We start from the raw sequence: 12,754 nt of genomic DNA, 5'->3' as shown, positions 1-12,754 counted from the left end.
CGACGAGAATCGTCGACCATTTCAATGAGATCGAGAGAATTAAGCGAGCGGAAATAAGAAGGGATCGACGAAGAAGAACGAAAGAGACGATCGGGACGAGGCGATCTCCGAAAATTTCGCAGTCAGCCCACACTGGCTCATAAACTCCTCGACGTTACGAAACGACAGCCGGTAAAACGTCGACGCAGGTATTCGATAGCGAAACAGAATCGTTCGAGTATCTCGTCAGTCCACTAGAGCTACCCTTCCCCACTTTCTCCCTCTCCCTCTCCCTCTCTCTCTCTCTAGAAACTTCCCAACGTGTTCCACTTCTGGCTCGGGGGTGTAAAATCCGGACGTGAGAAGGAGCCACTTCGACGGTGTTGGGTAGAGGGGAAAAGGTTGACGCAGGAAAATGGATAACAAAGAGGGAGCGAGCACGAGCATCGAGAAAAAGGAAGAAGAGGAACGCGGTCTATAGGCCGGTAGATAGATGAAAAAGGAGCAAGCGGAACGGAAGAGAGGCAGGGATGAAGCAGGATAGCAAGAGACAAAGAGAGGACATGGCGAAGCACGGAGAAAGGGATGCCGGAGAATGGGACACGAAGAAGGGAAAAAAAGAGAATAGCCGGGCTGTAACGACGGAAGGGTAAAAGGCACGATATATAAAAAGTATAGGGAAAAAGGATGGGAAAATAGGAGGAAAATGGGGATACACGAAGAAAGAGACGGGGCAAGTTCAAAGGAGAAATACCGAAGGAATAGTATGATAAGGAAAGAAGCGTGGGGTAAGGTTGGCGAATGGAGGATTGACAGAGTGTACGTTCGGGCAGTTTTATGGCACGTAAAAGCATTGTTGCACAGCCTGGAGAAGAATGGAAATAATTCAGCGGCTCCCTCGATAAGTCCACGACGCGGACGAGCGAGATACAAATTCCGTGATCGTAAAAATCGAATGGCATTTCCCTTGTTTTACTTGCTGTCGTCCTTTATCTTTTCGTGGTATCAAGCCGCGCGCCGTCTTTTTCCTCCTCGCTTCTCTTTCACTCTCCGTGAATCCGTCTCTCTCTCTCTCTTCGATTTCGCACGTACCTTTTTCACCCCAGCATCCCCCGTCCGCGTCGACCCTTTCCGTTATTTTTCCCGTTCCCCGTCGTGTATTGCCAATCTGCATTTTAACGACACCGATAAAAATCTGACGGAAAGTTGAATTTGTAACTCCCTCGTATCGGGCTGACTGCAAACGATTCAGCCCAGAACGTTGAAAGAGATCCGCCGATGTCGCGATTGATTTCTAATATTTATGTTCCGAGCTACGTGCAAGTTCCAGCTCGTCGATAATGAAGCGGAGTGACGCGCCGAGCTCGCAACTAACTTCACTGCCTTCCAACTTTTAACGAAATCAGTAATTACAGTTTGTAAAATCTCGGAAATCTGGCCGTTAATCGGTACGTTGAAAGTTTCCACGTATAACTGGCGGTTGTTGCGCCTCTTTCGAATTTCCTCTAATTCCATTAGGTTAGAACAATATGAAATCAGAGAAGGGATATGGTTGTCTCGCGTGACAGCACACCGATCAGGTGATTTTATTTGTCCAGTCGATGCTGTCCAAATATTATCGAACGTAGCTTACCACCGGAAATTTCGGAGCACGTCCGTTCGATTAACGAGCAGGTTCGCCGACGTAATTGCCTATTCGGGAAGGGCCTCGTGGCACGGAACACGGTTCGGAGGCTCTTCTCCTCCATGTTTCAAGACATTTCTCCCTGTCTCGGACTTGGTCTACGGCCTCGGCTAAGTTCCCTTTCGCTGGTTAAACCGCACGTTTCGAGCAGTTATGAAAACGCAGCCGAGTAATTTTCCCGGGGTATTGACTCTGCGGAAGAGTCCAGGCTAATTGAACAAACTTTCGAGCCGGCCTGTGGCTGCAGTTAGAGGTACTCAACGACGGATAGATAAAGAGGAAGAGAGAGAAAGAGAGAGAGAGAGAGAGAGAGAGGAATAGGGAGAGAAGCAGGTCGAAAAGGAAAAGGAATAGGGTTGAGAAGAGAGAGAGAGAGAGAGAGAGAGAGAGAGAACAGCCACGAGGGAAACCAAGCAGAAAGAAGAAAGAGAGGAAAAGATTTAATGTTAATCCATTTCCCGGGCTGTTTCTTGGCGTCGCTCCCTTCCTATTTCTCCGGTGCCGTTTCCACAAGAAGAATTGAGATATTAACGACACGGGCGCTTGCAAGCAGCGAACCGACGCTGTGTGGCGCGCTTGGATCCGAGCAAACCCCTTGTCTTGACCGTTTGCCGGCATCTACCTTCGCCATTTCTTCGACCGACAGTTTCATCCGCGTGTCGGCGACTCTCGCTCGACTAAAAACGATTCGGGAAAGAAAGTGGCGCGCCCATGCCGCGACGAGGCTGCGGGGCGCCGCTTAAAGCGAAAGACTCTACAAATCTACTCAAGTGAAATCCGTTAACGAAGTTTGCCGTGAAACTGTACGCAGTAAGATACGGGCTAGCAAACTCTCGAAGAAGAAAGTGCAAGCCGAAGAAAAAAGAGAGAAAAAAGAGAGAGAAAAAGAAAGAGGAAAAGTTCGGTGGCGCGCGCTCGCGCAAGGGCCGAAGAAAAGAGAAGACCGTACCGAGGAAGTGGAGTAGCGTGTAAATATTCCTTCTTCGCGCTATGGATCCGCCATTTTGACACGACCCGTTAATGACACTGCGAGAGAGCTAAATTTTTCAGACCGTGATTCCTCCGACGATACAGGTTTTCCTTCTTTTCTCCCGAGCTTTCTCGCGTATTTCGTAACCTGACCTTATTCCCGCCATACTCGTTTGCCTTGACGCCAAATTTAACCTAATCGTTAAACTCTGAATACAACTTGGCAAAACACGCTTCTTCGTGTAATTCTTTTACGGAAGTGAACACCATCTGTAACGAACGCTTCTTCTTCTACAAATACTCAAAGACGAATTACCTAAAGAAATCTATTTTATCGTGCAGCTAAATTTGCTCGAGACAATTTATTCGAAGGAAAGATCTCTCTCTCTCTCTCTCTCTCTCTCTCTCTCTCTCTTGAAAATCAATTGTATTCAGAAAGCCACGTACCTTTCATGAGCGTCATGGTTCGAGATCCTTCCATAGGGCTGAACAGACCGTTGCAAGTGGCGTCACCGCTCTGTGCCACCCGGTAGATCTCGGCCGCGCCCTCGGGCACCGGTCCACTCTGTAAACCGACATCGTGATCCATGGCTCCTATGCCCATGGCAGCTCTGTGTAGATTACTCTGCACTGTCTGGCCGGCCTTCTCGTAGACGAAGCATCGGTATCGATCTTCGTTACTGGACGCGTGTCCGTGATGTAAACGGCCCACCAGGTAACGGCTGCTGCCCTCCTTCCAGGTGGCCAGGCATTCCAGTTCCTCCACTGAAACGGCCAAAATAACCGATTTCATCGTAAATATGGACGACCGACGGGAGCGTAGACGCGATCGGTCGCGTGTCACCTGTCGTTTCGCAGTCTGCGATTTTGTTCTTCGTACGATGAAATTTCGTTCGACACGATTTCGTAAGCACTCGTTTTTTTCCCGCTAGCTCTCAGTTCGGGATCGTCCGTGGAACAGCTTTTCACCTAGGATATCGATGAAATTGGAGATTCGCGAAGGATCGTATGTTGGACCGGCAAAGGTATATCATCGTGTCTTTTATTTCCGACACGAATCACGAAAATGAATTTCGATTCGGTAAGGCGAGTGCCTAACGAGTTACGCGTCTGTTTTCATAAAATTTTGCCGGCTGATGGAGAACCGACGAATATTTCCCCAATATGTTCAACGTTTTCCCCGGACCCGCTGTAATTTATAGGATATTCCACGATAAAAGTTACGTTCGAACGAGCGATACACGCTCGTGTAGCACTCTCGTACTACTTGTATACCAACTATTGGCCGAACGTATCGTTCAATTTGCAGAGAATTAATACTAACGTTAAGTGAGTTTTAATCCCACAGAAGCCCAATAACAAGGTATGTAATTCCATTGTCCAGTGATTTGATTAAACCAACAAAAGCCATCTCGAAACCAATCATATGCAAATCAAATTCTTCGAAACATGCCATAAATTCATTGTAATAAACTTTTGCGCTTTTCAATGTAAAACCTATAGCTCTTTATTTCTCCTCCAATAAATATAATTTTTAACCCGAAGCTTATACCTATAAATCCTTTGATTTCTAAATTCTATAACGTCTCCTTCTGAGTACTACTATTGTTAACATCGTAATCTGCGACGCGCTACACTCTTATTTAATATCTGTAGAGAAAGCTTCGCTTCAAGCACCTCTTATCGAGTGACTATTCCTTCACTTTGGTTTAAAAGCAGCCCCGCGTTACTTAGGACAGTCCACCGGCACTGTTCTCATCCGGCGGCAGCGTTGCAAAGCTCGAGTCTAATCCGAGAAAAACGATCCGCCGTTCATCACGACGAGCAGCGAGTAATTTTCGCCAGAGGGTTCGTGCTGACGAGCTGCGGAGGCTGCTAGACGCGGAAAGGCGGCAGGATTCGCGCCAGATCTCTGCATCTATCGGCGGGGATCAAATTCGACGCGGGAACTCGTGGAAACGAGACTGAGCCGTATGCGCCGGAATCTGGACCGGCTGACGAGCAAAAGAGCGAGGACCGCCACCGGGGGAACGAGCTTTTTCGTTCGAATCCTCGCAAATTGCTCGCGGCGTCCTCGCCCCGAAGGATCAGGGATCAAAAAAGGAAGCCGGCTGTGGAGGAAGAGAACGAAGAGAAATAAGGCAAGAAGAAAAAGTACGAAGGAAGAGGAAAAGGGGAGCGTAGCGAAAGAGGAATGGCCGGGGATGGGGATAAAGGGCCGAGAACGAGGGGTTGCACCGGCGTGGAGGAGGGGGCAGGAGAAAGAAACGTCAGGAAAAAGTGGTAGCCGACTCTTCCGCGAGATGTGATTTAGATACGCGTCTATGAGATCTTGGCTGGCTGCTTCTCTCTGGAAAACCTCGTCGCATAGACGCCGGTTAAGGAGAGAGGAAGAAGGTGCCAGTCGAGCAGATGCGCCGATAAAATCCTGTTCTTTAGCCGTGACCTCTTGAAAGTCGCGTTTTCGCCACACCGAACCGATAATTGTTGGTTTCTTCGCGTCAACGATCCTTCTTTGCTAACCTTGCTCGCCTTCTACGCCTCTCCAACAGCTGGCTACACATCTTACCTTATCCTCTTCTGCACGGAAATCTCGGTCTCCGATGTACATCCCGCCTACTTTATTCGTCGCATCGATCATCGGATCTTGAGTCTTTTTTCACATATTTGTCCTTTTTTCCGTCGATTGGGGTTAGATTGCTTTCGATATCGATCAAACGTGATATGTTACCCGTAGAAGAGTAAATGCTGGCAATCGAGCTTCCCTTTACCGTGGTTTCTACATGTTTATGATCCGTTATTCCGTTTCCGATTTCGTTCAGGATTTGCTTCGATGGTATTCTACGCCGTGCTATATATTAAAAAAAAGAAAAAAGACACCGGCTGCGCTAGAATGGATTTAAGATATGTAGGAAAATAAAACAGCAAGTGGCGTGATCGTAGGGAGAATAGAATTAAACCGTGATAAAGGTTAATCCGCGTCAGGGTGTAAAAGCGAAATCGCACGGGGGAGTCGTAGGTAGATTCACTGTGTGACTTTCTACAATTCATTTGAACTAAGCTCTCGCCTCTTTGATTAATGTTTTTCACGCTTCGTTTCGACGTTTTTATGCGACTTTTCACTTGATATACTGTATTCACCGGATGATATATTGTTTCATCTGTATCGCGGTAATCACTAGGAACGTTGTTTTGATTTTATACGCTTTCTCATGTTCTTCCGTTTATCGAATCGTAAATCTAAAATGGTAATTCATCAGGAGCAACTATCTCGTGTGTGTGTGCGTGTGCGTGCGTGTACGTTAAAAGAGAGGATCGCTTAAACGCTTTTGGCGCGACGTAATACGAAAAAACGTATAATGTTCTTCGACGCTGCTAAGTACTGTCCGAAACTACGTTGCACGGGGTATATAAAGCTACATTTTTCAGTGTACTCGAGCGATACGGTGCTCTATGAAAAAACAGTTTCGGTGCACTTTGCACCGCTATATGCAAACGCGAGAATCATAGCATAGTAAAAAGAAAAAATTCCGCTCGTTCTACGAGGCAAGGTTTAAAGCCGCTACACGTTTTTCTACGCCATCTTACGTACCATATTGTATCGTATGCGCCTCTTATTTATTTATCTCGTTGATTTGACGCGACGTATCTACTCGAGGCTCGCGCAGTTTTACAAATAAAACAGGGGAAATATCGACCGTTAGAAAATTTCTTGTCGCGACAGAGGCAGCAAATCGATCGGCTTTAAATAAATTCCGCGGTTTCATTCACCACGGACCATCAGGCTGGATTTCTCACTCGCTTTGGGACGAACGTGACTTAATTAAGTTTGAATTATGCTGAATTCGCATCGGCTAACACTCCACAAAGGGATTAAGCGGCATCGACGCACAGTTTACTTCTCTCCTTTCCCGGATGCGCGTTCGATTTAATATCGGGCCAGGGTTATAGCCAGCGAGGCATTTGGCTCTCCCCAGCAAATCATCGCGCTCAAAGCCGGGATATTACGCGAACAATTTCGTGAAATTACATTACGCACCATTTAAGTGCACGTGAACGGGTTCCTATTCGGCCGGTTCGGCTATCCAGTCGATCTTATTAATTACCACAACAATCGATCGCCTTTGAGGTCACTAGGACTTGTTATACGCACGTCGTAGTTTTGACGTAATTTGGTAAAAACGATTCCTTTCGTTGTTTACGATTAGGGGTACGTCCGATACGCGTACTGGCATCGAACGTGTCAATACAAAGATCACGCGAGCGAGATGCACCTAAAAGAGCAACGCCACGCTCGCTTGTTCTACGTTGTTTACCGTGCTTTTTTTTATATGTTTGCCTGTGTGTTTCGCATCAGGGGTTAATTCGATTTAACAGCGATACGCCATGGTGCAGCGTTTTCTGCTAAAATGTCCATCAAAATAAAAACAATTTCGGTCGGTTGTAACCGACGAGACGAATCCTTCCTCTGGCAGCTGCGACCCAGTCGATCACGCGCCGAATTTTCCAAAGTTAAATCGATACGCGATACCCTACGCTTTGTGCAGTGTCGCGATCGCATTTTGCAAAATACGCTCCTGTTACTCGTACATCGTTGTTCTTCCATGTTTTTCCAGAGTATTATACGCGTATGGACAAAAGATTCCAATGATTCGTAGAATTTCGTTTAGACTCGTCGTTTCAACGACTGCTCGAATCGTCACGAGAAAATCGGAACATCGAATCATCGACAGTTCGCAGCCGTGTCACTGGCAAACTTTTTGGCCCACTGCTGAGAAAGACAGCGAGCTGTGAAACTTCTCTTCTTTGTTACTTGGTTCGTACGTTCGTCCGTTAAGATTGCGCGGTACTTGAACCGCAAAAACGACGAAAGCCCTTCGAAAATAGGGAAACTGTTCGCGGCTGCCTCTCGATCGAGAACTCCTGCTGCGTTCAATCCGCCGCGGAAGTTTAACGAAGTCCAAACGGAGCAAAACGAGTCGGTGGTTTTGCGAGCGGGGACCTTCGTTAGGAAGGGAAAGCGATGATTCTCAGCTCGTTCAGCCATTTAGCCCTGTACCTCGTTCTACTCCAACGACGTACAGGTTCTTTCATAAAAAGCATTTTGTTCAGAATATCCTGTATTTTCGTATTTCGAGAAATAGCTTCTTCGACCGATGATGCTTTAACACGAAAATTATTTACAGTATTTTATAGATTATTCTCCTTCTCTTGTCTCCGTTTTTTTTCTTTTCTCTGCGTTTCGTTGTTTCGAAATATTCGCAAGTATTTTTTCCAATCGCAAGTATATTTTCCTTCGAATCAGGAGCGTTCTTAAAGCATTAATATATCAAGGACGACGCGTAAACGTCGTGGTTTCCGAATCGTTCTCCAGCCATCTCCGATAAGAGGGACGTGACAGGTTCGACATGGCGGCGACTTATCGTTTTTCCTGGCCGTCCTTCCGTTTAATTTTCCACCACAGAAATCGTTAGCTCGGCAAACCCCTTATCGGATGTGCGTCTAATGGCAAACGTTCGCTCCCTCCTCCGGAAATCGAGCTCTCCCTCGTGTCGGGCCGCGACTAACGAATGCACGGACGAAAATCACATCTAATCGTTGCCCGACCCCTGACCCTTTGAACCATTAATCGAGCGTACGGCCTGGAGGAGACTTTGTCGAAAGTTTGGAGTGTCTGTCGCCGAACGTGCTCCCCAAATTATGGTTTCTTAAGTGTGACGATTTCGAACGGGGTAGGACTATAAACGTCGTTAACCCTCCGAGTCATTTGCTATTCATCTCTAACGTTTATTATATCTAACACGAATATTGTCGAGGGCTCATTCGATTCCCACGAATCCATCGATACAGTGGAAAAGATTAACCGTGAGTCGTAACGTGGTTCAATTCCGAAATCGCCGTTAGAACTATAACAAATGTGCCGTTCACAGGCTAAACTGTTAACTCCATTTTCCGAAATATTCTACATTTTAATGCCACAGCGCTCAATTTGTACACCCCATCTTATATGATTTCCTGCGAATAAAAGATTCAAACAAGGATATAATAAGTCGTTAAAAGTGTAACGAATCCATAGGTTGTTACCTAATGTTCTCGATCTGATTTACCGGTTTGTTAACTCTGCTAATCCTTTCGTTGACCACTTCCACTTGTTCTATACTTCCACATATTGTTTTTAATATCAAATAGAAACCCGGTACGATTTGCGTATTTTTCGCTTCCTCGCGCGTTTTCCTTTTCTTACATATACTGTGCATCGGCCCATAAATAAAGTACAATAATAATGATTAATAATATAAATAGGCAAACGAGCGAAACGAGGTATTTTAAGATAGAGAAATCTTATGAAAAAATGCTCACCTGCGCTCTCGGAAGCAGATATATCGGGACACGCCTGGTATCTGAACAACAATCTACTATCGTCGGTGCAGGTGTCGACGTTGCTGACGGGTACCGAGCAAGTTCCGTGACCGCGGTTATAGGAGAAGGTCATGGGTCCTCGAAAAGGACACGGCACAGGTGTAGCCTCCTCCCGGAACATCGAATAGAGCAGGGCATCTCCCGTGATGTATGAGCACAGTGATGACAATGAATTTCTGCTGTGACAGTAAGCTGAAACAATCGATGGGAACGTTTCAATTTCAATCTAGTATTAGGGAGCTAGATTCATCCACGTTCACGTAGGAAAGTAATAGTATTCACGAAGAATTTTCGATCCTATCGCTTATTTCGAAATTGCACTTACATCGTCGATTAGTGACCGATTAATCGTATTCCTGCCTATTGAATCGACTTATCTATACACGAACACTCATTATCCGAATGAATAATAATAGACAGCGAGGAGCATTTATAAACTCTTACGCACACGGTTTTACATTACGTTGATATAAGTAATTCAGCTTGAAAAAGGAGATGGACGTCAAGTTAGGTTTTCTTGCAAATACAGAGTTATTCCTTCCAGAAATATTTTGTCATTCGTATTCTCCGGCATTCCGGTATCGTATACTCTGACTAAGGAGCCACGTCTTGTCGTGCAATTCGTAACTATCTATAAATTATCGTTCGTGCAGTTGCGCAACGATTCGAAGCAACGTCTTACCGTGGCACACGAATGTGACACACGCACACTAGGATGCATTAACTTTCGTCGAACAGCTATAAGTTTTTTCCATGTACAGGCCGAGGTTGACAGGAAGTCGGGCCTCGTGGGAAGGGCAAATGGCGCGGGAGGTGCACGAGGTAAGCAGACGATGACGAATCTTCTCGAGTAGGAAGTTCATAGGCGGTAGTAACTTTAACCAAGGATATTCTCCGCGATTTCTTTCTCTTCGGCTGGAAAAGTGGCGAGACGCTGGGCGTTGCGACTCGGACAACTTTTCCACGCGCAGGTGTTGCCGTAGTTTGAGAAAAGTAGAACGGCCACCGCCTTTTTTTCCTCTGACAACGTTTAGATAATAAATCTGTTTCTCTCGGACAGTCGTACCAGACACTTTGTTATTCACCGAGCGCGAATCAGTTGTTTCGATCGGCCATGCGTAACATGGCACACGTTCATCGAGGAAGCGAAACGGGCAATGGTGTAGGGAAAGCTTTTCCTTGGCAAAAATTATCCGCGAGGGTTAAAAATCATCAAATCGTTTCAGCGTCTTCTCTCCTGGCTTTCACGTCGTTTATCTTCGAATCCGCTCGCGTTTCGTCTTTACGGTAGTTTATGACGGCATCGGATTGTATTTTCAACAGTCACATCGTAAGTTTCTATCAACGTGATTCGAATAGCGACTTTCGGCTATTTCGTCCGTTTGTTTTCCGTTTACTTTACGATAACCGGAAATTTAGCGAAAAGAATTTCGAGCATCCTTTCGCGCGTATACGTGACGCGACGAAGCTTCTACTGGTGCGCGAGAAAAATTATTCGAACAAAGGAACATTTATTTACACGAACGGCTGTGCGAACTATCGTCGAGAAAAGGGGATAGGAAACGAAAAGAGCGAAGAAGAAAGAAGAAAGGAAGGCAAGTTGATGGGAAGAAGGTAGACAGATGTAATTTTCAAAGCGTGGAAATGGAAAAAGTGCAATGCCGTGTCCTTCCCCCGTTTCCAAGTTTCCCTCGCTATTTTTCCCGTTGGCTCATTTATTTATTTATTCTCGCGTGAATGTTGGCTTCGTATCATCCTTTTGTTCGTGTGCTCGGCCCGGCCAGCCCGGCTTTTCAAATTTTCATTGTCATTTATTCGTTATTAGGACCGACTCCCTCTGCCAACCCCGCTGCGTCGCTCCACGCGCCCCACGAAATTGCGTCCAACCGTCGTTTCGACATAATTAATTTGCCCTTCCGAAAGTATGTCCCACTGATTAATTAGTCGCGCTTTATTTTCGTCAGTCACGAATGACAAACCCGAACGAAGAGAGTGAGTATCGCGGAAGAGGGTGGCGTTAGCGAAATTAAAATGAATTCGATCAGCCTCTCCCTTCTGTCCAATTTCCCTACCTTCGCTGAGAGTTCGCCTATCGAAAAATGCTCGGTCGATAAAGTTTTCTCCAGATTTGCAGATTAACAGGATTTTAATCGAATCGGTCATACGCGAGCGATATAATTCGAGAATTATAAGGCGGCAAAAGGCGCAATCTCGTGTTTCGTCCGGCGAATAAGTCAAAGTCTGGATTCTTCTTTATCCGGTCGCGCACGCGGTCAATTAAATTTAAAGCCGCTGGCGGTAATTCCGTCTCTTAAACTTTCCGACGAACCGGCTGCCAGCAAACGCTGACGAACAGCAGCAACTTGCGTTTTTATTTGGCGGTCGCGTATGTGTAGTTAATGAGCGGGGGCGGAACAGGAAAGAGACAGGAAAGTTAATTTTTCTAACGAACGGCAGGGGACGGTAGCCGAAGGAAAATAGGCCGCGTTCTGGAGGGCGAATCCGGCGACGTTCTTTGTAGAATCCTTCTTCTTTACCTTCTCTTTTTTTTTTTTTTTTTTTTTTTCTTTATCGGAACGATGTCATATTCCTTTCAAAAACTTCACCGCTGCTCTCTAGAATCGAGAGGTAGGTCGAAATGGAAGGAGTAACAATCGCTCGAGTTTTCAAAACCGCATGCGAACTCCTTCGGGGTAGATATTGTTCCCGACACACCGTAATCCGTCCTACTTTCGTCCCAAGATTCCACAAACGTAATCAGACTTTTCGAGTTGTGGAGAACGTCCGCAGCTGGGCAAATAAGCGAATGATCGATAACGAACCAGCCACGAGAATCGTATTTCGTTGCGAACGTCGTGGCCACCCCTCTCGGATGTATCAGAATGATCGAGAAACTTTGAGTTTCCATTCGTTTAGTTGCCCGAAGCGTGACGTGCCTTTTCCTCGGTTCACCTTGCCGTTGTCTAACTCTCTTCCTGATTTTTCTCCTTTTCTATTCCACAAAACGACCCACATTTTCCCGCCAGTTGTCGGTCCGAATGCAGCGCCTGCAGGCAACGGTATCTCCGGTGTGACACTATGCAGATTAAAATCCGATAAAAAAAAGAGAGCGACGGAGGGTGGACGAGAGTGAGAGAGAAAGAGGGGCCCGAGGGACTTTGACAAATCGTCGAAAAATGCGAACGCGAAACAGCAGGGGGGGCGGTACCCAGAGGTCGGTGTTCTTCTTTTTTAACCTGTATATAACGGATCCACCCTCTTCTTTCCTCTTCGGGTTGGCTCGAGTGCCAAACTCCACCTGTCTCGCATTGTTGTCTCTCTCTCTCTCTCTCTCTCTCTCTCTCTCTCTCTCGAGTCTCGCTTGCCCCTATATAGGTCGTTTCAGATTCGTTTATCCGTTTTAGGAGTCAGGTAATCACGAGTCGGTATTTTGCGCTCGTTGACAATGATCGGCGTTAGAGGTTCGAGCGTTCAGAGGGGTGGAAAAATATCCAAGTTTTCGAATGGGTGAATCTCGGTGGAGGAAGTTGTAGGAATTCATAATCTTTGGACAAGCTGGTGAACCCGGTCAACTTACGGTTAGAATACAAGTTAATAATTCCCACGGGATCTATAGCGATTATCGAACTTTTCCAGATCTTGTTCCGAGCGTATGAACCTATTAAAACAATTCGCAATTTGTGAAAAAGAAAAAAAAAGAAC

The 12,754-nt window shown here is 46.1% G+C and overlaps 1 protein-coding gene across 4 annotated transcripts in view; it reads right to left on the bottom strand.

The window, feature by feature from the left end:
* The window catches only part of LOC117210589, a 258,899-nt gene that overhangs the window by 38,731 nt on the left and 207,414 nt on the right, over positions 1 to 12,754 (bottom strand). For all 4 annotated transcript variants that reach the window (XM_033453749.1, XM_033453757.1, XM_033453765.1 and 1 more), the window contains 2 exons: positions 8,993 to 9,244; positions 3,080 to 3,397 (listed from right to left, as the gene is read on the bottom strand). In XM_033453749.1, the coding sequence (XP_033309640.1) occupies positions 3,080 to 3,397; positions 8,993 to 9,244 (570 nt within the window). The remainder of the gene's footprint in view (positions 1 to 3,079; positions 3,398 to 8,992; positions 9,245 to 12,754) is intronic.

This window comes from Bombus bifarius, unplaced genomic scaffold, assembly GCF_011952205.1.
Source record: "Bombus bifarius isolate JDL3187 unplaced genomic scaffold, Bbif_JDL3187 scf7180000007968, whole genome shotgun sequence".
NCBI classification, from domain to species: Eukaryota; Metazoa; Arthropoda; class Insecta; order Hymenoptera; family Apidae; genus Bombus; species Bombus bifarius.
Note: the sequence above shows the minus strand (reverse complement) of the source record. Positions and strands in the feature narration are given on the sequence as shown.